The sequence below is a fragment of the Podarcis melisellensis genome (genome assembly GCF_964234715.1).
Source record: "Podarcis melisellensis genome assembly, chromosome: 9".
Taxonomy (NCBI): Eukaryota; Metazoa; Chordata; class Lepidosauria; order Squamata; family Lacertidae; genus Podarcis; species Podarcis melisellensis.
In genome coordinates, this window is record NC_138541.1 from 31,052,564 (window position 1) to 31,080,346 (window position 27,783).

Below are 27,783 nucleotides of genomic sequence, written 5' to 3' on the forward strand. Positions count from 1 at the left end.
GCAATTTTAAAAAGGCCAATTTGTTTTCAAATTCAACACCTTACATGGGAAAAAATAGTTTTAAAATGTTGAGTTTATTAACACAACATTAGGTACTGTCAGTTGTAAAAAACCTTAAAATTCAGCAATTGTGTATTTAAAACTTTGTGGCAAAGTTTTCTACAATAAAACAAAACATGTTATATAAGGGAATCCACCTTTCCATCTAGCTTTAATTCACTTCAATATGTATTTGCAGTTACCTGCTTAATGTTTATTGTGAAGAAGCCACAGTGATTCTCTTCTCGGGTAACAGTGATGCACATTTTTATAGAAGTCACTCTATGCATGATATGTCCTAATGCTGCTCTTCAGCAGCCTCAACTTACATGTTGCATGGAGGAACAATATATTACTTTCAAGTATTTTCCAAGTCTATCAAGGAAGCAGCCTTTTTCCTCTGCATTGTAATTGCACTGAGCTGTAATTAAAACAAAACAAAACAATAATTTGTTTCTTCAGTAGGAATCTTTAAACTAATTGGATTATAATGCAAGCTGAAGTACAGATAAAGTGAGGGAATTATTTTATTCTGCTTCTACAATATACTTAAGGTGCATATATATATATATATATATATATTCAAATGATTCCTAAGTTTTTTTCTGAATAGTTTATCGAGTGAAAGCCACCTTCATTATGAATACATAGAGGAATTGCATAGTTGCCAATTTTAAGAGTTGCATACCACACTTCATAGATCTTGGGATAAAAATCACCGCATAAAAATAAAAGATAAAAGCACAAAATGCATAATACAAATAAGAACAAACCAATAACTTCCCATTCTGTCACCACGTACATTTGAACTTTCTTACACGCAGATGTTTTGACTTTCATCCCAACAGAGAAAACTGAAACATTAATTTGGTTAAGACTCTGATTCAGCTCTTCATTAAATGATCCAATTTGAAGGCTGCCGAGTTCAAAGTGTTGGTGCTGACCTCTAAAACCCTAAGCTGCCTCGGCCCATTATACCTGAAGGAGCGTCTCCACCCCCATCGTTCAGCCCAGACACTGAGGTCCAGCTCCGAGGGCCCTCGGGCAGTTCCCTCACTGTGAGAAGTAAAGTTACAGGGAACCAGGCAAAGAGCCTTCTTGGTAGTGGTGCCCGCCCTGTGGAACATCCACCCATCAGATGTCAAGGAGATAAACAACTATCTTTCTTTTAGAAGACATCTGAAGGCAGCCCTGTTCAGGGAAGTTTTTAATGGTTGATATTTTATTGTGTTTAAAATATTTTGTTGAGAACTGCCCAGAGTGGCTGGGGCAAACCAGTCAGATGGGCGACATATAAATAATAAAATTATTATGATTAAAGATTTTTGGTTATGCAGCTGTAATAAGGGTGCGGATCTGATTTATTTCTAGATACCTGTTGAGATGCTGTAGTTGCCCTCTCTTCTGCCTGGCTTAGTCGCCTTTGAAGTCTGTTGACTTTCTCTTGATGTTCCATCATTAATTTTTCATTCTGTATAAATGAAATAGCTCATTACAAATTTAAGTTTCTGTTATCAGATCATACATATTTCAGGAAACAAGGTTTAAGGAAGAGAAACTTGGTGAATGGCAAAGCCAGGAACCGACTAACAAAAGCAAACAAGGCAGGTTGCTCCTATGCATTGTGTCTAACCTTGACAGGGATTTCCAGTCTTCGGAATCTCATGACACAACTCATATAAAAAACATAATTTTAAGGAAGTTACAAGTACAGATTTCAACAGGGAAGGGGTGGTGCTGGACTCCTGAGATGCTTCAATCAGTTGGCCGTCAAAGGAAAGCAAGGACAGATGATAGGCTGTCCAGGGAGGCAGAACTATGAGGATCAGTACTTAGGAGGGCTAATTGTAACAGAATTTTTTAGTTGTTAGAAAAATTGAACCAGCCATTGCAGGAAAAAATGACAAGCTAAAGATCACAGAAAGGTACCATTACTTAGTAAAAAAAATTAACAGCGCAAAATTAGCTATGAATGAAGCTGTATGTTTTAATAATAGTAAAATAAATGTTTCTAGCATTTTCCCCAGTGTGTATGATCACAAATATGACAGAGTTTTCCAGCTGAAAACTACTCTAAGCAAACAAATGATGTGTACCAAGAGAGTTCAAGTTAGACAAGATGTACATCTAGTTAAAGCACAGCATTTGGATGAGGCTCATTCTCTTACCTCAATAACCTTTTCATTTGTTCTTTCCAGCTGACAAAGTACCTCCTGGGTGTAAATTTTTTGACGGCTCAGCTCACTTCTATGAAACAAGATCAAAGAAACTCATTAATGAAAATCAACATATATGTTGACCTAACTCATTTCCAGAGGTATATGGGACAATAATATATTCTTCACTCTTTCAAATTCCTTCTTTCCAATGAAGTAGGAAAAGGATAGTACTTTAAGATACCAATAATGACCATCTTTAGTATTGTGGACAGCACTGTGATAGGACAGATTCACAACGAAGAGCAAAACAACAATTCCGAAACCTTACTTTTAACAAAAATCTAAAATGTCATTCATTCACAAAAATAAAAACTTTTCATTAAGGACAGGGGACTTTTGGATTTCCAGGTAGCTCTAATCATCCCTGACCACTGGCCATGCTGGCTGGGCTAATGGGTATTGGAATCCTAGAGCTGGAATGCCACATCCCTGCTTAATGTGATAAAATAAGCAATATAATCCTATGGACGGTGTCCATCAAGTATTAACCTAGATACCACTTATGTCATGGTCTCCCTACACATGGGATCCTGGGCAAAGCTGTACCTTCCAGAGCTAAAAAATGGGAGCAAACAGTCCACTAAACTCAAGGAAGATGTCTGTTGACTGAAAGGTTCCAGAGAGTGCACATGCCTTCCCACTCAGTTTTCTTATTAAAGTCTGAGTAGCAACTCAGTTTTTGTTGTTCAGCTAGTTTGGAGGCATTTAATTTCATAACTAGTTATGGTTGGTTGTCTTATTCTTCAAGAAGATGCACAGGAAATCTTTACCTCTGGTCCTGGCATCTTGTACCACTGAGCAAATGCCGAAAGTCCTGCCTACTACCTCAAATTTATTAAAGAAGCTTGTAGAAATAGAACACCCTATCTCTGAACAGGCTTGCAAGCTTGAGAATGAGGCACCCCAAGCCCTTCTCCTGCAATGGATCTTGTCCCAAACACTGGTTTGTCTGACCCATGGTTTCAACTGCCCTACAAACGGGAGGATGTACAGCTTTTGATGAATAATGCATGTTTCACACCCATGGAATACTGAAAGGAACAATGTGTTATAGGAGTACAGGATAAATCTACGCAGGCACACCTCATGTGTTATTTTCTATTTGTTTCCAAGATCCACAAACGGGGGAATCCTAGAAACCACACTGTCTTGGGCTCTAGGACTCTCAAAGCATTGTTGTCTGTATTGGCAAAACCTGTTGGTGTTTCACAACTTTCTGACTAGTTGCAGGACCTTAGCCAGACCTAGCAGAGTAAACTCAGAGTTCACGAAAGCAATTGGCAACTTGGCTGCGGACAGGATGGACGAAGCAGGAACCAGGAACTTGTAGTTAGGTGTTTATTATATACAGTAGACTATTTACAGGAACAGAATACGGATCTTTTGCTAGCTCTCTCACAACTCTCAACTTCCACACTGACACGCTGAACCACTGAACTAACACTTTCCAGTTAGTAGGCCATTAATCGTTACTCCCTTGAGAGAGCTTGACCAATCATGGAGCTGTCTCCATGCCTCTCTATCACCAGGCAGACTTACTCCTCTACATTGCCTTGGCTGTCTGCCAAACCTTAATTGACTCTGTGTGAGTAGCTGCACGTACAGTGGTACCTCGGGTTAAGTATTTAATTCGTTCTGGAGGTCCATTCTTAACCTGAAACTGCTCTTAACCTGAAGCACCACTTTAGCTAATGGGGCCTCCTGCTGCTGCTGCTGCACCACCACAGCACGATTTCTGTTCTCAACCTGAAGCAAAGTTCTTAACTCGAGGTAATATTTATTTATTTATGAGAACTCTTTCCTCTCAGGCTCTTAGGGCCAAACTAGATGATCACATTACATAGCAGGCAGCTACATACCCTGGCTTTTTTTAAATCTCACCGTGAAGGCTATGCATTATAGCTCTCCAATCTCCCATCAAGATCAGAATGGAGATCACTGCCACCTCTTTGCAGTGCCAGGAACCTAAGGGAAAGACCCCCCCCCCAGTGGTACCATTTCCTAAGTCTCCAAGCCATTCTTATCTCTGTGGGGAAGTGGAGAGGGGAGCCTCAGGTTCTCACATGTTGTCTTTACAATGAGAATCAGCTCCCCCAACCCCAAGTAGTTAATTTGTGTAATCTGAAGGACTATGAGGAAACTATAGTGGCTCCAAAACTGGGGCACCCTGTACACATACAAGCTTCTGCAACAAACAGCAGTCATGTTACCAAAAGCTTGTTCATCTTCACACCTACGCTTTATCTTCTTTGCCAATTAACAGTTGACAGTTCACCACACACAACCGGACTGAAACAATCCTTTTCACTAAATGCTGTTTTGCAGTAAACACTATTTTGCATTAGTATTTCCCCAGTAAATGGACACCTATCATTTGCATTGATTGTTCAGTTTCCTAACCCCACTCTACAACATCCCCACCTTGTAACCATCTGTATATATGTCAAATAACACTTCATGCATCTAACAATTGAACTCTTGCACACAAAACCCTATGCCATGATACATTTGTTAGACGTGAGTGGCGCTGTGGTCTAAACCACTGAGCCTAGGGTTTGCCGATCGGAAGGTCGGTGGTTCGAATCTCCATGATTGGGTGAGCTCCCGTTGTTCAGTCTCAGCTCCTGCCCACCTAGCAGTTCGAAAGCACGTCAAGTGCAAGTAGATAAATAGGTACCACTCCGGGAAGGTAAATGGCATTTCTGTGCGCTGCTCTGGTTCGCCAGAAGCGGCTTTTTCATGCTGGCCACATGACCTGGAAGCTGTCTGTGGACAAACGCCGGCTCTCTTGGCCTATACAGTGAGATGAGTGCGCAACCCCAGAGTCGTTAGCAACTGGACCTAACGGTCAGGGGTACCTTTATCCTTAACATGGCTACCCTTTCACGTCTCGTAATTCTAAAATACCAAGATAGTGAGAAGCAGTCGTCCCGTTCCCCCCACCAGAAAGGTGACATAGTATAAAACTATCAGAGTGATAATCAGTCCCAATTGTTCCTACATATTCCAGAAAATTTGCCTCATTAAAATAGGTAAATGAAGTTTGCAGAAAATTGCTCAAGTGTCTACCACAAAGGCTTATGTGTGGAAAACAAAGGTGAGCTGTTTAGTAGTAGAGCAGAAAAGATAATAAATCTGCCAGCTGTGGGAAGTGTTTAATGCAAAATTCTCATGTGACACATACAGCACATTCCAGATGTTTTTCTGTTGACTTATGCCGTAATATGCTTCAGTTATTCTTAGTAATTATATATTTTGTAGACTGCCAGTACCTGCAGCTGTTTCTCATCCTGTTAACATTTTTAATCAATATCTTAAAATAAACAGTTATGGCTGCCAAGTATTACAGAATTCCAGCCAAAAATAACGTGGTAGAAATGAAGGGGTGGGGGACTCAAAGGTCCCTAAATATGATGTAATTTATTTAATAGACTAGATGGTATGTCAAAAGAACACTGCTCTAGCTAATACCTAATAATGAATAACTATACTATCCCAGAAGGATCAGTCTTGGAAATCATGAGAAAGCTGTACAACCAAAAGCTTAAAGATACAAAGATACAACCATGATTCAGAAAGAACACCTATGAAACTCAAAACTGATTTACTCAAAATAGTGTTAATTTAAGGGGATCCAAACAGCTGCACAGGAAGCTTTTGTCTGCCCCCTCTCCCATGCTGCCTGAAATACTACTCTGAGAAGTTGGAGAATCCTGCAGGGAAACATCTGATGTGGTACAATGAGCTCCTGTCAGAGGAAGAAACTGCAGGCACTCCAGTGTGCACAAGGTGACTGGCATCCTGGCCTTAACCTGTTAGTCTGTGCCTAGCCTAAAACACCTAAGTCTCAGTGGATTCAATAGGAATTACATTTCCCCAGCTGAAGGAATGTTTATAACTAAAGTGTAAGATTAACAGCTATTCTTCCTTGATTTTGAGAGAGGAAGGATAGTATAGAAATGTTGGTGATAATGTTATTACGATTAATAATAGGTTGGCTCAAACCACCACAACCCCAAACTCCTCTGTGATTTCACAGTACAGTTTGTAACTGCAGTAATGAGCAAAATGGACTGTAGGATTACAGGTCATTATGATAGAAATAATGCCACTAAGATACTGGGGAATCTTTGAAGAGCAACACAAACAATTTAAGTGACCCATTTTCATTTATTCCTGATTTTTATAGTCTGCTTTTCAGCCAATTAACTTCCAGAGTGGCTCTCAACATGATAGGGCTCCTTAGTAAGGTGAAAGGATTTTAATAAATGAAAGGCACTGAGGTCACTTTTCAACATTAGGAGCATGCACAATTAGCATACGCTGAATCTGCATTATCGAGATCTGAGTATCTTAAGACACTTCAAGGAACTCCCTTGGAGACTTGTTAAAACTGAACCTGGAAATTCTAAAAGACCTTCCCTTAATGCCTGCGGCCACATGACTCTATGTACTTTAATGGGTATTTTATGTAGGATTTATCTGTTTGTTTCAAGTATCTCAAACTTTGGGAATGGGTGTTGTAAATTGGCATGCGTGTGAACACGAACACACACACACACACACTCTATCTCTCAGTCCTATCCTGAACAAGAACAGGATTGCTTCTCAATCCTTTAAACCTATGTAACCTTAAGTGATGATGTAAGTAAAACTGCCATGATAGTATAAGGGAGTCCAAGAAACAGGGTGTGGTGGAGGAAAAAAATGAAGAAGTTGCTATCTTAGTTAGAACTTTATCCTCCACTGGGAACTATGAAAGCAAATATCTACCCCATAGAGCCCACAGAAACCCCAAATGATCTCAAATAGGCACCACAGGGTCACAGTGCAGATGGGGCTCCTTACTGGCCATACTATCCCCACTCCATGCACCTGTGAAAACAATGCCAAATGCAGTAACCAAATAGTATATAACATATAGCCACTATTGCTACTGCTTGGCAAACACTTATGACTTTACCTTAAAAGTTTAGAGCTAATGAAGGTATGACAGAGGCAGGGCCAGAGTGGTATGTAGCTCTGTAATAGTAAGAGGCAGTGCCAGGTTTAGGGTGGTGCGGAAGGATCCCCTGCACAGGGCAATGAGCCGAGGGGGCACAAAATTAAGAAGATCTATTTGGGGGCACCACATTTCGGCCTCTCACAGAGTGCCATATTACAAAAGATAACCAAATCCATCCTGTAAGAGGACAGGTGCAGAACTCTCCTTGCATCTGCTGCTTACCTCCCCATGAGTTGTGGTATGGGAATTCAGTTGAGAAAAATAACTGCCTAGGGAGGATAGAAGGCGCAGGTGCATCTTTTCTTGTTAAATCAGACTATGCTACAATTTCCAGGTCCTGACTGCAAATGGGACTTCCTAGTTTGAAGCGCTAACTACAAAGAACATTCAATAAGCTTCTTCTAAGCCACCTTTGAATCTCACCAGCACTGTTTCAGAAAGAAGCCAATCAAAGTTATTATGAACAGCTTACTGATATTTGTGTGCACACCACCATGCCCCCCCTTTTGAGTTGAAGATTTAGAAATACCTGCTTACAATGATCAGAGCTCCATGTTGCAACAGAATCTGGGGTTTTAACAGCTAAACACTTATTCAGATCCAGCAAATACTGACTTGGTTGCTATTGCCTGACCTCAGTGACCACTTTGGGTGCTAATACCCATCTCCTGCAGCTTGACTGCATGAGGCACTTACATTGCTCTTCCACTGCTCTACCACCTCCTTGAGCAGCACTGTTGATTTTTGGAATCACTTCAAAAGTTAATGAGAACATGCCATGTTCTAGCCACTGTTGAGAAGAGGCAATAAGGCAGGGTTTCTTTCCTTCCAGAAGCAGGGCAGGGTTGAACAATAGCCTCACTTTCCAAGAATAGGATAGATTTTATAGTTTATCCTGCTGCATCTTAAGCTGATTCAGAGGACCAGGCTCCATTAATAAACCTTTCTGAACTGCAGTGGGGAAAGAGTTTTTCCCGCAGCAATGCTTATCTATTGGAAGCTTTACATCTACCTTCTCAAAGATTTGCTCTGTTGGCAGCTATTATTTCTGGACAGTCACAAAACAGAGGAATGTTAATTAAAATCTAAACAAGAACAGTATCACATCTACATTTCCTGTCTGAATTATGGTCCCAGCAAATCCATTCCCAGCTGCCTGCATTTGTTAAAAATGCCAAACAAAATTGTATTACTTACTTTAAACTATTTATTCTGGTTTCTGTAGCTTCCGTTAGTTTCTTTGTTTCCTCCTTCCACCTGTTTGTTGCTTTCTGTTGAGCTATCAAGAGGCGTCTCAGCTCAGCAGTAGACTTTCGATGCACATCTTCCATCTCTTTCAAACGAACTTCAGACCCATGCTCTTTTATTATATGCTCATTCTCCATTATGCTTATCTATAGTAAAAAAAAAAGTAAAATAAGTTTAAAGCCTCACATTAGTTCACAGTAGCTTTTGTCTTTTGACTAAAGGACTGAAGTTTGTTTGTTTGTGTGCACATACTGACAATCAGGCTATATCTATCTGCAAAAGATTACTGGACTTTTAATTGTGGATATAAGATGAAAGAATTCATTTCAGAATGAATAACTAATTTGATTGAAAAGAGAATGCAGATTGTCACGCTTGGATCACCCATGATGAGTAATAATTGTTTCTAGGTGTGCAGATCTTTCATCCTTTACTCATTTCATCACTGAATGCTTGAATCCCTGCAGTAAAAATTCTGTATGAAGCCCTGATTTATCTTTTAGGTATCAGAGCAAAAACTTGAGGCTGTCCCCAAGTCTCCATCCAACAACAGCTAATTAGTTCAGCCAACTATTATGCGAACTCCACGTGTAAAGTGCCGAAGTGAGCAACTGAAGGGCGATAACCAACTATGGAAGGAAGAAGACAAGTTTATGTGTAACTTCGCTGCAAAGCAGAGAAAACGGAAGAGAACGGAACGGAAAAGAAAGTTAAGGAATTACAGGCAGATGATAAGAAACAAAAAAGAGGAATCTTCTCTTACAAGCACAGCATATAAGAGAAGTAGGAAGAAAATGAAAGGAATAAGCAATAGTGGATCTGAATCATATCAAAATTGAGGTTGGCAGAGTTGCATGTACAAAATGCTCCTTATCCCTTTTTTTAAAAGTGATGTCAATAGGCTTTAGGCCAAAAATCCCCTTGCATTACATTGTGTTGTGCATTTTCTAGACATTTAGGCTGTATATCTCTCGTTATAAAAGAAGACTAACATGTTAGTCTGTTTGCATTATGTATAATTTTTTAAAAAGCTTTTGCTGTCTGGAAGAAATGAACCAAGTGGCTCGTAGTTACCAAGTCCTCCTAACTACTGCCTCCAGACACTGGAACATTAATGGAAAAGTCAGTTGTGTCCATATCTTACATAGCTGGGTTGACATGTGGATAAGAAACATTATTATAATTGCAAAAGGTAATTTTAGTATATTTTGAAAAACACCAAAGGAGACGAATGGAATACAAAGTTAAGGAATATTAAACTATGGTGATAGAGCTGTTGTGAGAAATTTGACACCCTGTCTGTTTCCTTGTACACAGATTTCTCCCTTCATTGAATCTTTGAAGATGTGACGTCAAAAATAAAACACCATATAAACGCAAATACCTTTAATTTTGCAGCTTGTTGTGCCTCCACAGCCAGCTTTCTCAATTCTTCCATTTCTTTTTGAAACTGCTCGTTCTCTTGCTGGAGTTTTAGGCGCTCTTCACTGACAGAGCCACAGTTCTTTCTTTCGGATTCCAGAATACTTTGCAACTTGTAAATCATTTCCTGACCACTGTTTCTCTGTTCCTCATAGCTTGAAATCGAGGAAGGGAGGAGAAATGCACAAACAATACTTGGTAATCCATTATTGAATGGAAAGGTAGGATACAAATATGTTAAACGAATGCACAGAAATTAATATATCAATTAAGGTGAATGCATAATACATACAATGTTCAGTAGTGTAGAATTTGGATGATCAAAAGGCTTGGCAACTAAAGAGCGAAGTATTCCCCACTAAGTTTCTTTTTTTTTTTCTTTTTTTTTTTTGTATGGAGCCTCTCTGCTTAGAAGGACTTCCCTGTATATTTCAGTTATTATATGGGAAGCTGTGGACATGCCTTGAAACATTCTCAGGGCTTTGAATGAGAGCAAATATGAAACACAGTTAGACAATCTTGGAACAGATTACATGAATAATTTTTTCCCATCAAATAAGCTTACAGCTGAGATCATTCTTGTTGACCTTTCAAGGTTTTATAAGGTGGCAACAACAATCAGTGTCTCTTCCATTGCAGCCCTCTTCTTCTGGAAATCACCTGCCCCAATATTGGTTCAAATATTGCTTTAAAGCTGCAGTCTTAGAGACACCTTCCTGGGAATAACTCCCACTGGGTACAGTATGACTTACTTCTGTGTAAACATTCAGAGGGTTGCATTGGACATTATTTAGCTTCATAACATTTCAAAAGACTATGGGAGGGTATTGAACTTCATGGTGTCCTATTTTAAATATGAGCCTTTTCATCTTCACTGTGATGTGTTTTTTGAATGCTATTACAGTAAGTGATAGCATTTTTTGAATGGATGTACTGTACTATAATATAATATAGGGAGGATAATTTGATTAAACTTGATATTAGTTGAAGAAACTCAAACTGTGTAGGCAAATAAAATTATTCCTGCAGTTTTGCAGCTACAGCAAAAGTTATCCTAGTTAGCTTCAAGCCTAGCCTAAGGGATATGAATATATTACCCCGAAAAAAGCCTTTACCAAGTTACAAAAAAGAAGGACCTTCTGTTTTGTATAGTCACAGTGCTGCAGGGCCTCCCTCACAGAGCATAAGTTATAGTGAAACCCCTGTAACAATGTGACTCTTTTCTATTCAGTTGTAATGGGGGGGAAATGCTTTGCAATTCTTTCCTTCTTAGCTGATCTGAAGCATGATGCTGTCAGCAGCAATAACATTCTAAGAGAAATGTACTCTTCTAATAAGCATTCAACACTTGTACACACACACACCGTGGCAGGTTCTGTGTGGTCAGAAATAGGTTGGCTTCAACAGCATCCATGACAGCAATATATGTACTTCCTTAAATTTGTGTCTTGGAGAAAGTTTATCTAAGGCTTCTGTTTCTGAGAGATTATATAGGGCTGGTTCTACCTGCTGTATGAAGCCATACAACATGACTGACTTCAAACTTTTGAGTATTTCCTTTTGTTGCTTTCATTTACTAGCACCACTTTTATATTGCATACTCATTATCATTTTCAGAAAAAGTCAAAATTAGAATCCCTACTTGTTCAAAAAGCACACACTATGATGATAGGCAGTGATCTGAACTCTTGTATTGCTTTATAGCTGACTTTAATGCCTCCATTAACTTTACTAACAATAAGTACGCACTTGTGTAACTGTTATACAGTCAGACTCATAAATTACATGTTTCATGTTTCTAAGCAACTGGGCCTAGATAGTAAAATCTGCCTGTTTTTATTTTAAAAATTGGAAAGAGACTGAGTGCCCACAGATTATGAGTCCCTGGACTGCAGTCTGTATGTAAATCTGGCACTGATGAGAAGGAAGAAACCAATGTGAGCATCATGTTTCTTAGGGTGGCCATACGTCCGGGAAAACCCAGACCTTTCCTTTGGGGGGGGCCAACATGCCCATCTGTGCGGATTTTTACATTTTAAAGGAAATATCTGGGTTTTGGGGCTTAGATGTGTGCTCCAGTCACTGCCAGCCCAAGCTGGTGAAAGAGACGCATGGGAACTGTGGTGGCGGTCCTGTGTGCTTATTGCCACGGCTCAGGCTGTCCTCTTTTTTGCTCTTCAAGATTTGGCAACCCTATCTAAGTTTCTGCTCTTCCTCCTTCCCCTCCAATATGACAGAGATTAGTTGCACTTTCCATAAAACCTGACTTGTTATGCATGATACAGAGATCATAGTTTAAAATGAACTCTAGTTCAGTTTCATAACCCATGGTTTGCAGCTGGTTTGTTTAGAAACTGGCCAAACCTTTCTTGAAACCACAATTTCTGGTTTGCACATGATAAGCCAGGTTTCATGGAAAGTGAAATTGTGCCAAAATCCTCTTCCTGGCTGCCTGAGAGTGGGTAGAGCATGCAACCCCAAGATTCCCAGCAGCTCATTCATGCTTGTGCATGTGATGTTAAACCAGGGTTTACCATAACATGAAAACATGGACAATGGATATAAAAACAAATGACAAAAGTTTCAATTCAAGGGACTTTCCAGTGAAGTATTACTGAATGAACGTCAGTACTTGTTTATAAGTAAATAGTGATTACTTACCTCATTTCAAGTTGCTTAATTTTGTTTTGCGCTGTTTGTAGACTTCGTTGCAAATCATCTTTGGCTAGTTCAGCAATGAGACACCTTTGGTAAAGCTCTTCTAGTTTTCTAGAATCGCCTTCATTTCCTCTACCTTCACGGTACACCTGATTGAAGTGTTTAAAAAAGAAAATTCAGGTAGATCTTTGTAACAACAACCACGCCACTGGTGTTACACAATCAACCACTTTATAGTTCATAGTTTAAATTTCAAGATAATGGAATTTCATTTCTACGATGACTATCCTTTTCCAATGGAAATCATCCCAATACCTATTCTGTTATCTTTCTGGCTTTAGACAAGAGGATTACAGTGGTACCTTGGGTTACATATGCTTCAAGTTACAGACGCTTCAGGTTACAGACTCCGCTAACCCAGAAATAGTACCTCAGATTAAGAACTTTGCTTCAGGATGAGAACAGAAATCGTGCTCCGGCGGCGCAGCGGCAGCAAGAGGCCCCATTAGCTAAAGTGGTGCTTCAGGTTAAGAACAGTTTCAGGTTAAGAACGGACCCCCGGAACGAATTAAGTACTTAACCCGAGGTACCGCTGTACTTTCCCCAAGCTTTTCATAGACTTTTTAATGTATTAATTTGATTATAATTATTAGTATGGTTGACTCAGTTAGGATATGTGAACTGCTTTTGGTTGCTTTTAGCCCATATTTGAGCCCATTTTGAGCCCATTATCTGCTGCTGTTGGTTTTGTACTGATATTTATTTCTTACAATTTATTATATCCCAACTTTTAGGATACAAATCCTTGCAAGATGGCTTACAAGAAACATTAAAACAAATAAAGCTCTTCAGCAAATATCAATATTGGCTGGGGAAAGCCAGCCAGATTGGATAGCTACTGGTATCTCATCTATTTGCTCATCAACTCTACTCTGAGTTTACAAGTGATGGTATACTGCTGAGGCTAATGTGAGGTTGAATGTTCCCAATTCAAAGCTGAGCTCTGCCTTGAATTCACAATTTCTAAGCCCCAGCACCTCACTCTATATCTGAGATATAGGAATAATATAACATACTAAAGCAACAACACTTAAGTGGAGCAATTCTTATTGAACTCAATGGGGCTTACTTCAGATACATAGGGTAAGGATTGTGCTCTGGGTTGTTGTAAGGATTCTATGATAATAGGCCAGTTCAGACATCATAAAACATGGTTTATCATGATGGGAATGAGCCACATTAAGCCTCTATGCATTCCACTCTTCCCTTTCCTCCTCCACTTTGAGAAGGAGGTACGTTTTCACTTCCATTATCGACTAACCACACTTCTAAAGTGGACTCTAATCTGTAAGGAATCTTAAATATTGTTTCTGAAAACAAATCAGCTTCTTAAGCCATGATTTCAAGTTGTTTAGATTAACAGATCAGTTATGATTCATCACAGTTTGTAGTATATGGACGAAATGAAACTATTCCTTATAAACAACAGATGTGTATGCTTCTGATATCCGCATAGAAATGCCAGAAGAACAGAAACGAAGAAGCAAGAGCCCAAAGCTTGCTATGGCTTGATGCTGTCATTTTAAACCATGGTTCTTCGTGACTGAATCTCAACACTTATTTCCATGGATCTAACTCACTTCCCCAATACAGAACGGTGCCCTGAACATTTCTGCAGTTCAAATGAAATCCACCATAAGCATGAAAGTAACTGGGGGCAGGGATAATGCCTGATACTAAGACACATGTTCTGTATTCTCTCCAGAATGCATTCTTGTTGTACTTTAACCCCCTCCTACTACCAATTATCTTCCCTAATTCTGTTACGCATTCCATGCACACAATAAATTCCATGATGCAACCTTGATCAAATTTGCTCTGCATTCTTGAGATACACATTCTATATTGTGCAGCCTCATAACATCAAGCCACATGAAACAATCCAAATTCTGGAGAAAATCTGTTTCCAATCTCTGGACTGGCACAACTTACATCTCCTCCCAATTTCTCAGGGATATCTGGAGAATCCTTTTCTGACAGACAATGGCCTACACGTTAACTTATTATCTCCAGAGACAGCTGACCTATATCTTTATAAGCTAACCAAAGAACTATGCTATGGGTCAGCCAATGTAGATGCAGCAGACATTCCTACCTCAACAATAACTTCATATTTACCTCAAAAAGGTTCCAATGTTTTGTCCTCTGTCTATTGTATCCAACATGCAAATATTAGAATTTTCAAGAAATATAATCTTAGGTATTGGCATACAGATAATCATAGTACATACTAATACATGAAAACTACTATGGTAACAGTTTTTCACCTTCTCTAGCTCTTCTTCCACAGTTTGCCTTTCTCTAGCACTCCGCTCAATTTGGATCTGTTTCTCTTCACATTCCTACCAAAGAAGCAAAAGGCAAGCATTAGGGAGAAAAAGGAGCAAACCATATACACGTGTAACTCTACTTGGCAAACAATGCCAGGGTTGAGTCATCTAGCACCTGGTATGTGGAGTAAGCACAAACATCACTCATTTTAAGCTTTCTTTAAGTCTTCTCTGTCTTGCATTTTCTCTACCTATAAAACAAGTCACATATATATACTAGTAGTTTAATCTTAATCAGGTGGTTGTGTTGGGACAATAGTTTTTGAAATATTTATAGCACTTGTAGCAAATTAACATACAAGTAGCTTGCCATATAATTATGATTTTGTTTTCTCTAACACACACTCAGAAAGTCATGCCTGGAACTCACAATGTATAATTGCTTCCAAAAGAGGAAGGAAGAATTCAGAACCACAATCACAGTGTAGTATTTCGACATCCTCATTGATTTCCCCTTTTAAAATATAGGTATGCCATATAACATACTTGATTATAACCCCTTGCAGAGAAGAATGACAGGTGCACAAGACCGCTTTCACAAATTATGAAATGTTTATTTTTTGCATTTCTTATATTTGTAGATTGAAAGAGTAAGCTACATTGTCTATTGTATATATGCAACTTTAAAATGCTTCCTTCATTTCCATTGCTCTTCATCTGAAACTTTGACCATTAATAACCACCACTCCTTTTATAGCCAAACTTCTGAGAGGTAAGTGCAGTTGCCTATGCAGTGAAAATGATGTCATCCCTACACAACTGTGAGGTATCAACAGAGTTGGGCAAACTTGAAACGACAAAAAAATAGTTAGAAAAAAAGTCCTAAGGGGGAGAGGAACCTCAAACCAGCCCAAATGAAGAATGGGCAGTCTCAGTGGCCATTTAATGCTGGTTAAAAGGTGGAAAGGAAAACCCTAAAACCTAGGTGGGAGAATGAAATCAGGAAATGTGGAGGAGGGCATAGCTGACTAACACTGAACAAAAGCATTCTACACATTTTGTTAGCGGATGCTGAAAACAGTACAGCAAAGGTGTCTGTATAATATCAACGGGGACGCGGGTGGCGCTGTGGGTAAAACCTCAGTGCCTAGGGCTTGCCGATCGCATGGTCGGCGGTTCGAATCCCCGTGGCGGGATGAGCTGCCGTCTTTCGGTCCCAGCTCCTGCCCACCTAGCAGTTCGAAAGCACCCTTAAGTGCAAGTAGATAAATAGGTACCGCTTTATAGCGGGAAGGTAAATGGCGTTTCCGTGTGCTGCTCTGGTGCTGGCTCGCCAGAGCAGCTTCATCACACTGGCCACGTGACCCGGAAGTGTCTCCGGACAGCGCTGGCCCCCGGCCTCTTAAGTGAGATGGGCGCACAACCCTAGAGTAGGACACAACTGGCCCGTACGAGCAGGGGTACCTTTACCTAAAAGGTGGAAAGGAAAACCCTAAAACCTAGGTGGGAGAATGAAATCAGGAAATGTGGAGGAGGGCATAGCTGACTAACTAACACTGAACAAAAGCATTCTACATGACATTTTGTTAGCGGATGCTGAAAACAGTACAGCAAAGGTGATTGTATAATATCAATGGGCAGGGAGTTCCAAAGTGTATGTGTTGCCATGTCAAAGGATTAATTCCTTGCAAGTGTGGAAAGAATGTTATATGGCACTGTAAAAGTGCCAGTTCCACAGACTGAAGCAGTCTAGTGAACATGTACCTCTATGATATTCTGGAACACTTTAAAACATGTGAGAACTGCTGTTGTAAGTTTTTATTATACTGGTTTCATCTTTTCCTGCTGGCTTTATTTTTTTATGGTTGTTGGTAGTCTTTTTTTTTGGTTACTAGAAGCAATCTAGAGAATACTTTATTATCAGGTGTCATACTAATGTATTAATAAGTAGGTAAGAAAATAAGCAAAATAAAATACAATGCTAGAACAAAAAAATTGAAAGGGATGGAGAGATATTCCACAAAAAATTGCAAAGTTGGAGGGAGGATAGGGGCAAAGGGAGAATTAAGCATTTTCCCTCACTCCTTTATACCTTAAATGACTCTTTCTGTCGTGTTCCCCTGTTGAACCCCTAATCCCTGTTTACCTCATAGAATTTTCCTTCTCCCAATGTATGTGACACAGCAGAAAGATTGAATTCATGATACAATTTACGTTTACCCCCAAAAAGTTTAAAGACAAAGAACAAGCAATTCCAGTACAACCTAAGACATACCTTCTGGAGTGCATCAATTTCTTCTGCTAATCGGGATATCTGAATATTGCACCTTTTCTTTTCATTTTCTACCTTTTAAAATATATATATATATATGTATGTATTGTTTAGTATGCAATGGTTAGTTTTTCCAGTCATACAATGCACCATTAGAATAAACAAGAAGAATTAAATTTAATTAAATTGCTGCTTGCTCATCTTGTCAATTGATTCCTAGCCTGATTACAATAACATAAATATAAATAAACAAGCTAGAACAATACAGTTAATCAAACATCTAGAGAAGATAAAATATATCACAATTAACATGCAAGATAGGCTCTGAACAGCTTAGGTCCATTCTATTTGAGAGCAAATCTCCTTTTGCAAACTCCCACCTATTTACTGCCAACTCAAGGCTGGTCCTCTGCACTTGCCCCTATGACGTGTAACAACATTCCCCTAGAGATTACTGCAGGCAGCCACCTGGAGTATTGGTGTTCCACTGTTTGGTTAGAACACACCAATTTGTGGGGGTATGTCTGAGCACTGATTTTGAGTACTGGGTTTGTTTGAAATTATAGACATCTTAGTATTTGTGTATTTTAGCATTTTATTGTTTGTCTTTTGTTGTTTTATTGTATTGATTACTGTTTTTGGGAGGGTTATTGTTTTGTTTGTTGCTATGCTATGTATTTTTTTCAAATGCTATGTGATCCTCAGATGAAGGATGGTATATAAATTAAATTAAATTAAATTAATAAATTCTTCCCATAAATTGCTTTGCAGTTTTATATGGAAGACTTTCTATAAATGTTTTCTCCAATAAATAAAGTTTTAAGCACAACTCACTTCCTTTCTAGTACTTGAAGCAGCATCTTGAAGCAGATGAGAAAATGCTTCCTTCATATTTTCAATCTCCTCTTCTTTTTGTTTTGCACATATCATTGCCTAAATGGGAAATGAAATGAATAGTTCTTAAAAAACTAAGTGTATTTCCTGTTGAGGACAACCAGGTAACAATAAAAAAATTAAACAGTTACAAGACCATGGTGTTCTAGTGAACAGAAAATTAACGAACTCTAAAATGCACTTTTCCAATGAGTTTTAGTATATTTCATATTTCTACTTGTGCATCACTCGTAAGTTAACTGTATACTATGGATTTTTTACACCATGAGCTAACTTTTGGATTTCTCATATAGTGACAACACAAAGAGAGAGTTCCACATACACTTAGATTGTAAGAAAAAATGAATTTGGCATACCTGAATTTTCAGGCTACCGTATTTTTCGCCCTATAGGACGCGCCTAGATTTGGGGGGCGGGGGGAATAAAGGAAAAAAATTATATTTCCCAGCCCCCAGAACGGGTCCCAGAGAGATGCCGAAGCTGCGCACAGCTTTGGCTTCGCTCTGGGAGCTTGCGGGGCTGGGGGCGGGGGAAGCCCGAGCTTCCCCCGACCCCAGCCCCCAGAACGGGAGCCAGAGCGATGCCGAAGCACTTCTGAAATGCGTACTGTGTCTGGTGGAAGTCACTTTTCCTGAAAGTGCATGATGAAGACTGTAAAAAAGGATAATATTACAAAAGACACAATTTGCATTATAATGCTTAAAGTGTGTGACTACTGGTCAGAAATATTTACATTATTCAGACATAACTGAACGTGTGAGGTGGCTTTAAGAAGATCCCTTTTTGAACAGGTGGCTGTTCAAAATTGTAGCCTCTCACTCATGTTCTGATTTATTCCAGCTATTTCAGAAAAAGAACCAGAGTGAATATTCAGATATGGAGAATTGGTCCCTTGGTGCTTTGTTTACCTGACTCTTTTGCAGATTAGCTTCTTCTAAGAGTTGGATGTTCTTACAAGCCTCTTCCATAGCATCATTCTTCTCCCTTTCTATAACAGTGCACTTCACAGTCAGCTCTTGGATTTGTTTTTCTAGGTTTGTTTTTTCTGTTCTTAGCTCTTTTAAATCTTCGGCAGCTTCACAAAGCCTGCATATCAGAACAAGGACCACTTAACTGATTGAAGCTAAATCTAGGATTGAAACTACATTCAATTGTCAGCTCTTGTAATCTAGAGAGGACAAGGTTATATGAATTTTCATTTGCCACATTTCACTATCTTGAAGTGATTCTGAAGGTAAGTTTTCAGAAGTTCAGCAATTTTTCCTGGCAAAGTGACAAGCTCTTTCAAATTCAGATCTCATGACTGATATGTACATCTATGCAACCTTAACTATTGCTTTAACAGCATGTGGAACTGCCCTTGATAATTCTTTCAAAAGATTGTCAAGTCGAAGAAAGATGTCTGTAGACAAACACTGGCTTCCTTGGCCTGATAGCAAGATGAGCATCGCACCCCACAGTCGCTTTTGACTGGACTTAACCATCCAGGGGTCCTTTAACTTTAGTGGCCACAGAATTCTGACTGACTTGGGAGATGGGGCAGGGAATCTAGAAACTAAGGATGGGAGAGAGAATAGAACAGAGTATCCTGGAAATGGGAGTCCTCCAAATTACAACATTTTGATGCACATCCCAGTTGTGGTTTTGTATTCTGGTTTGCTCACTGATGACATACAATCATTTGTTAATTTGAACTCATTTAAAATAATCTTCCAAACTATGGCCTAGAGGCTCTTTTCTGGTGGTTTGGAAGGTTACCTGAATTACGACTTAGCACCAAGTTTCCTGTGATGTCTTATATATAATGTAAGAAAGGCTTTATTCAGGAGTCCCACCAGAGATGTAGAAACAGCTTTTAATTCACCAATAAGCATACTACTCAATTCTAAATGGAGGATAAAGGTAAAGGTAAGGGGATCCCTGACCATTAGGTCCAGTCGTGACCAACTCTGGGGTTGCGGCGCTCATCTCGCTTTATTGGCCGAGGGAGCCGGTGTAAAGCTTCCGAGGCATGTGGCCAGCATGACTAAACCGCTTCTGGCGAACCAGAGAAGCGCACAGAAATGCTGTTTACCTTCCCACCGGAGCGGTACCTATTTATCTATTTACACTTTGACGTGCTTTCGAACTGCTAGGTTGGAAGGAGCAGGGACCGAACAACGGGAGCTCACCCTGTCGCGGGGATTTGAACCGCCGACCTTCTAATCGGCAAGTCCTAGGCTCTGTGTTTTAACCCACAGTGCCACCCATGTCCATTAAATGGAGGATATTCCAAGCCTAATGCCCAGTGCCTGGAATAAATTAGTCCCATTCCTGAAGACCCAAGCCTGTACATGGAGATGCACTTATTAAGATCATTCTGCTTTTATTGACAGCAATTCCCAGCACATAAACCCTTTTCACACATTCAAATGGAAAAAGCAATTTGTCAATTTGTATGATGGAGCCAGCTAAGAGATGGCAACAACAACAAATGAAGGACAAAACTCTAAGAAACTATTAAGAATGACCTCCCAAGATCTGTATGATGTTGCTCTAGGATTAAAGCAACCATTACTATTCTATTGATTTAAATTCAACTTATTTCCACGCAAGTGTGCCTTGAAACACATCCACAACACCAGCTTAACACTCCCCTACAGTGACAAGCATCAGATTAAAAATTAAAATTTAGCATGTGGATTGCTTTGTGGATACAATCAGTGCATGCAAAAAGACAATAACTGGTATAAAATCCTGCATCTAGCAACCAGGGGTGCATGCATAATGAACTTTCTAGATTGGATCGGGATTTAACATTGATTGCCTCTTTCAGTATGGACTGGAGCAATGCCATCTTCTCCTTTAGCAACTGGTGGTGAGTTTCTGTCAAATTCAACAGAACCAGCAATCTGGTTGGCAGGTATGCATGAATTTGTGGACTGGATCTAAAGTTTTTGCAATATAGCTTAAACCTTTCCAATACCTCTCTTTAACGCATCAAGTAGAAACAGAGATTAACTTCAGAGGCAATGTTCAAACATACACTTGCCACCAAGGAATGGAAGGAAAATAATCACAGGTGTCCATCCATGTTAAGAAGCATGTTCTACAGCAGTTCCCAAACTTTTGCAAGAATATCGTTGGATGTAGTTTTATATTACCTACTCTAATACTCACACGCAGCCGTCCTCAATTTTGTGGCCTCCTAGTTGTTTTGGACTACACCTCCTATCAGCCCAAGTCAACAGTGAGGGGTGATGGAAATTGAAGTCCAGAACACCAGAAGGCACTGGTTAGGAAAGGAGTAAACAACCCTTCTGTGAGAAGAAGACGCCGTCTACCAATGGAAGTGTACTTTTATATCCAATACATAGAAAAGTACAGCTAGTAACAAGCCTAGTTATAAGTCTGATAAGCTATATTCAATGAAATAACATATCTGTAATGGCTTAAGCAACAACGACAACAAAAAAGAATTTTAATTTCTCAATGCTCCTCCTTATGGTCCAGAGAATCAAACAAACACACATTCCTTATATCAATTAATGTTCTACCTTTTCTCCAGTTCTTTTATGCTAGATTGCAACTTATGCAAGTGTTTGTCTGATGCTTCCTCTCTTTCCTGAGCAGCAAGCACCTCTTCTTCCTGGAACCCACAGAAGTCATTCAGAAATTATTATCAGAGCTTCGCTTGAATTTTTTTAAAAAACAGGAGCCAACCAACCAAAGTCTGATTAATGCCTTGTGTTTGAAATCAGAAGTAGCATGACATACCTTTCTATCTACCTGGGCCTGAAGATTCTCAATCAGTCTGGTCATTTCATCAACCTTAGCAGCTGCTGTTCTCAAGTCCAACTTGGATTGCCTACACGTAAAAATAAACACTCACTTTTTTTACTTTATTGTAAAAAAGCAGATTAGAGTTACTAATCACAATTACTTATTTCATCTTAACTAAACTGTATAATCAAACAATATTTTCCCATACTGAAAACATTTACATTGGACCAATAAAAATGCATGTTTGTCTATTTTGTATCTCCTCCATCTGCTTTATCTGTGAATCAGTGGCAAGATTACTGCTAAAACTGCTTTCATGCAGCCAGGTCTCTATGTGGGTGTCAAACTGTCTGAAAGGAGCTGACCTCAGTGTCTCAACGAAAGCAGCATGGATCCAAAGATAACGTGGTATGTGTATGGAGATTTTTCAGATACTGAGCCCATACACGTTATAACAGCTGCAGTGCACAGAACGTACTCAAACTATGGCATTCGCTTTCACAAATGTGGCCACCAACTCTGATGGCTTTACAAGGGGATAAGACAAACTAATGCAGGATAAATCTACCAGTGAAAGCTAGTCATGAGAGCTGTATACCACCCCAGGACCAAAAATCTTATGCCACTTAAGGGTCATTGGGGAAGAACAGCAAAAAAGAACTACTGCCCTCCAAAGTCCTGCTTGTGGGCTTCCAAAAACCATCTAACTGGTCAATGTGGGAAAGGGTCAGATAAACCAGATAAAGCTTTGATCTGATCCAACAGGGCCCTTCTTATTTTCTTATGAAACTTCTGCGAAGCACTTTTCAGCAATAACACCATCTCTATATGAAATAAGACATACGCTCTAACAAAACTGTACAGGGAATTACGAAGTGAAGTAGATATTTCCATCAGCAGGTGCTGCTGCAATCTGTGGCTTTCAGCAGATACTTATTGTTCACACCTGAATAATTAAAATATTTTCTCTACATATTTTACTCTGCTTTTAGGCCCAGCCCTGAGACTAAGCCAATCTTGGTCACCCTGATAAACACCCTTTTCTAAGAGCAAGAAACTGCAGCCATGTTCCTGCTTCTCTGTTGGAGGCTTTAGATACAATCTTTGTGGCTTTCAAGACCTGGGCTAGCTGCTGATTCATTACTGGGGCAAATTTAAGGTGGACCAGCTTACTTCAAGTATCATCTTATCCATATATACCCATTTGACTCCTTTGATCTGTGGAACTGGCACTTTTAAAAGTATTCCTCACTTGTAAGGAACTGATATTTCAGTGTAGCAGCACCTACTCTCTGGAACTCCCTGCCCATTGATATTAGGCAAGCATCTTCATATCTACATAGGACTTAACAGAATCTGGTATGTAGGTACATATTTTCCTCAGAAGAGATCCCTCACCAGATGGTCCCAGGGCAGGTTAAAAAAATAACATAAAATCAAAAAAACAGAAATATGAGGGGGAAAACAGCAGCACAGAATAGCAGGACACAGCAATGCAGCAATAGGGAAAACATCCACTCAACCAATCTACTACGTTTGCTTACACAGCTACACTTCCACTTATAGCTAAAAACTTTAATCTGATATGCAGTAAACTGCTATGTTTCTGTGCTTAGTTCTGTTGCATGGACAGGACCATTACAGTGGTACCTTGGGTTAGGAACTTAATTCATTCTGGAGGTCCGTTCTTAACCTGAAACTGTTCTTAACCTGAGGTACCACTTTAGCTAATGGGGCCTCCCGCTGCCACTGCACCGCCGCCACACAATTTCTGTTCTCATCCTGAAACAAAGTTCTTAACCTGAGGTACTATTTCTGGGTTAGTGAAGTCTGTAACCTGAAGCGTTTGTAACCCGAGGTACCACTGTACATTAAAGTATTTAAAATATTTATTCACGCTCATCCACTGCTACTTATACAAAAAGAAGCCCCTAAGGCTGTGGCAATCAGTTATTTATGCAAGTATTTACTTGCTTCTTCATGGTGACACACACACACACAAAAAGGTAATAATCCCATTGTGCAAAATCCAGTGCTGCCATTCTGCTCATCAAATGGCTTTTGGTTCAGGAAAGGTACATGCTAATGTAAGAGAAGTGGACATGATTTTTGCTGATTCAGAATGAGTTTTCTGCCACTGGCACTCTAGCCTTCTCAGCGATTGTTTCCTCACCCTCAGCTCTGAAGAAAGCCACGGGGCTGTCTGGGCTCCATGCAATCGGAGAGGGCGCTTCGGAGCCAGACAGTCAACAGCCCTGGTTAATTCCGCATTCCAGCAGGCCACCAGCAAATCAGCTGAAAGGCCATCAACATGGGATAAAGCAACTCCTACCACTCTCTGGAAACCATTTGGATCCATTAAGTGGCGGGGGCGGACCATCCAAATTGGTCCCACCTCTCTGCAGAGGGGAAGGGCAGCAGAGAAGTCCAGTTGATTAAGAATCAAAAATATACACAACCACTACAGTTTAACCATAGTGGAATGGTACTTAGAATATGTGATCGCATAAGCAGAAGGCACTTTCACTATTCCCAGGCAAGGTCTTTATTTTCAGATTCCCCACTGCAACCCCTCAAAAGAGTTAGGGACAAGAAGGGATGCGTAGTGCATGGAGCGCACTGGACTAGAATTAATGAAATTTTCACTGAACAAAAACTTTTTGCTCATTCAAAATTCACCTCTGAATATGAACCACTGTCACATAGTTTGCTGTTTCTGTGACGTTAGATGGGTTTAATGAACAAGCTAGAACAAGCTACTAGGGCTCATGAAATAAAAGTAAGTTTCAGAAATCTCATTTATACCTCTGTTGCTTGCGTAGCTGGTCCAGTTCTACATTCTGTTCTGTTACAGTCTTCTTAAATACCTGATTAAGCTACAAGAATGGAAAAGTCTTTTAATACATTCCAAAGAACAAAAAATAATAATAATCAGTAAACATAGTATGGTGGATATATTTTTCTTTGATACCAAGACCTGTAGCAGAAAGTTTTAAAAGTTCTGGTTACAGATATGTACTCCAATCAGTAAGAATTTGCTTTTCAAAAAATTGCTCTTTGCTTACAGTTGACTCTAAAATGTTTAAGTTTTTCATAATTTCCCAACTTGACTGTCTTCTTCACAAGTTCTCCACTTTCCATTTAAACCTGTTAATTCTCTCTTAAATGTAGCTATTTATATCATTTGCCTTTTTTATTGTATTGTCAACTTACGGCGTACTGCGTTTTCATATCATATATAAAACAACTTTGTACCCTACGCAGTGTTCATGCTCTCTTTTACAAACACTAATCATTTTCACTACCCTCTAACAGAGTTGACACAAAAAGTGAAGAAGAGAAGTAGAGGAAACAGAAAATTGTAAATCATTATTTTGAATGATAATAAAAAAACTCTAGGGAATAAAAGGAAATAAGTGTGGTTTCACAGACAGAGGCTTGCTTCTTCATGGTGACACAAATCTGACCTAATTTCCAGAGCAAGGGCCAATTATGTTATCCAACAAATAAATTAAAACAGGTTAAAAATGAAGTAGTAAATATGGCATAGTCGTTAAAAAAATAAGGTAGGGTTTATAATATACACAGATAAGAAGTGCCTAGAATTTGCTTTGGAGCTATTTGCATTTGTTTTATATATTTCCCCCTTTTTAATGGACATTCATATGAGATAGGCTACAACAGTTTCAAGATGTTATTATAATGTTCAGTGTTTCACTTACTGACTCTGTTTTTTCGTTGTTGAAATGCAGTTGCTTTGTTAGTTGCTGAAAGCTTGTCAATTGATCCTAAAAAGAAGATGCAGAGCATGTAATTATAATCTAAAGAATTTATCATCAACATAAAAATAAATGCTCAAGCTTAACATTTTAAACATTTAAGTACTATTACTATATTGTATACATTACCACTGGCTGTTGTCCAGAATTCTCTCTTTGACGGTTAGCCAGATATTTCAAAAGAAATACACAGCAGCAGAAAAAGCAATAATGGTGTATTTCAGTCCCTATTGTTTTGTGTGTGTGAAAGAAATGGAAAAATGTACACACAAAGTAATCAGTCAATGCCAAGCTGTGGTTGAACATTCTGCAACCAGATGTGAGGTATTTGCACCAGAACCAATAGTTGCACGTGTGTGTGTGTGTGGTAGTAATGGGTCCTATGTATAAAAGCTGTAAGTTAAAGGGAGGTAACCCTGCAATTAACCCCTGAAAATCCATAGATGGGTTTCAAAATAAGGAGCTTTGAAGTCATAGTAAGTGTGCTCCTTTTCTAATATGCCTTATAGTTTTTAGACCTTCAGAATTCACTGATGTCACATTCTGAAGACAATCTCTGAAATCTCAAGGAAACGAGAAACAATCATGTTTTTGCTTTTACAAAAGCAATCCAAAAGTCAGTTAAGAATCAAATGAAGAGCTTATGGAAACAATTAAAGAGCTGCTTTGCCAAAGGACAAAAGCTCTGCCCTCAGGATAGCACTTATGCCCCCCAAATCCTGACAGAAAAGTCGGCTGGAATAGACGCACCATTCACTGGATGGTCTGAAACAGGATGTTACATGGGATGGGCATGATGGGGACAGACCATGAACAAGGACCCAAAGCCTCCTAGTTTCCCGACATGTCAATGGATTGAGTCTGAATTTACACCAGCCACATAGCTAGCATGTCCCTCCAACTGGGACAAAGAGAACAAAATTCTATCTCCCCACTTCCCATCCCAGCCAGAAGGACCTGGTATGGCTTTGGTTGTGGCAGAGCAAGTACCATGGAGTCTCACCCCCACCATAAAAGAGGACTGAAATTTTAATCAAATTTTAATACATAGCTATTATAATAAACTGGATTACTTTTTGTTTTTGACTTTCAGCAATATGAATCTGTGCTTCTGTCATGTGTGCATGATATATCTGCTGAAGTCGCTCCAACTCCTGTGATACTGTCTGCCAAAGTTCTACTGCATGTTCCTTTTCCTACAAAAATAAAAGCAAATATAGTCTATGAGAAACTTTGTTTCTGCTTAGTGCTTATGATTTAGAAAACTGAAAGCGAGATTGTTATTTTTCTACAAAGCCACTGTGCATTATGCAGATACTGAAATATATTCCCACTTGCCTCCCAAAGCGATGGTACTTATTACTTACATGTTTCCTATATGCTATATATTTAAACTGTAGGCAATTCTATTCAATTGCAACCTAGCCGCAAAAAATGGAATTCAAATGTGAAGATTAATTAATTAATTCCCACCTTTCCTTCAAGGGGTTCAAGGTGATATACACAGTTCTATTCTTTCCCATTTTACCCTCATAACAACACTGAAGTGGGTTAGGCTGAGAGTGAGCGACTGCCCCAAGGTCACCCAGTAAGCTTCATGGCTAAGTGGGGATTTGATCCCTGGTTCTGCAGGTCCTAATCCAACACTTCATTCAATACACCAGAACTTATTATATCATCTTCAACAGACCTTAGAGGTTCACAGATTACCAATAAGATAAAATCCTGAAATTAAAAGCAAGCTTAAAAATCCTGACAAAATTTTACTTTGAGAAGCGCATGCTACCTTCACCAAAAATAAAAACAAAGTAAAAGGAGGGGAAGGGCCAATTCTGAGGAAATATGCTTTAAAACTACATACGAAAGAGTCAAGGAACCAAGGCAGTCTAGACGTTTGAATCCACTCACTTTATTTGCTAGTTGTAACTGGTCTTGAAGGTTTCTTATTATATTTTCATCCATGAATGTACCATCCCCTGAGGTAGGACCAGCTTGAAGAGCCTCCAACTGCTTTTCAACAGCCTCTTTCAATTCTTCATGCAATCTAGGTTACAAATATATAGACAAGCAATTTATTTTAAAATAGTAATCAAAGCCGATTTGATGCAAATGAACCATCAGCTGGAAAATAAACACTTCTCAAGTTTATAACAAT

The 27,783-nt window shown here is 39.3% G+C and overlaps 1 protein-coding gene across 4 annotated transcripts in view; it reads right to left on the reverse strand.

Annotated features, from left to right (window-relative positions):
- Window positions 1-55: 55 nt before the first annotated feature.
- The window catches only part of SCLT1 (sodium channel and clathrin linker 1), a 41,114-nt gene continuing 13,386 nt past the window's right edge, over window positions 56-27,783 (reverse strand). For all 4 annotated transcript variants that reach the window (XM_081926049.1, XM_081926050.1, XM_081926051.1 and 1 more), the window contains exons 7-22: window positions 27,537-27,672; window positions 26,702-26,824; window positions 25,572-25,637; window positions 24,655-24,725; window positions 21,844-21,934; window positions 21,624-21,715; window positions 18,996-19,173; window positions 18,028-18,126; window positions 17,197-17,268; window positions 14,919-14,993; window positions 12,595-12,740; window positions 9,896-10,088; window positions 8,461-8,657; window positions 2,208-2,286; window positions 1,415-1,510; window positions 56-460 (exon numbers count right to left, since the gene is read on the reverse strand). In XM_081926049.1, coding sequence (XP_081782175.1) covers window positions 398-460; window positions 1,415-1,510; window positions 2,208-2,286; window positions 8,461-8,657; window positions 9,896-10,088; window positions 12,595-12,740; window positions 14,919-14,993; window positions 17,197-17,268; window positions 18,028-18,126; window positions 18,996-19,173; window positions 21,624-21,715; window positions 21,844-21,934; window positions 24,655-24,725; window positions 25,572-25,637; window positions 26,702-26,824; window positions 27,537-27,672 — 1,777 coding nt within the window. In that variant the 3' untranslated portion in view covers window positions 56-397. The remainder of the gene's footprint in view (window positions 461-1,414; window positions 1,511-2,207; window positions 2,287-8,460; window positions 8,658-9,895; window positions 10,089-12,594; window positions 12,741-14,918; window positions 14,994-17,196; window positions 17,269-18,027; window positions 18,127-18,995; window positions 19,174-21,623; window positions 21,716-21,843; window positions 21,935-24,654; window positions 24,726-25,571; window positions 25,638-26,701; window positions 26,825-27,536; window positions 27,673-27,783) is intronic.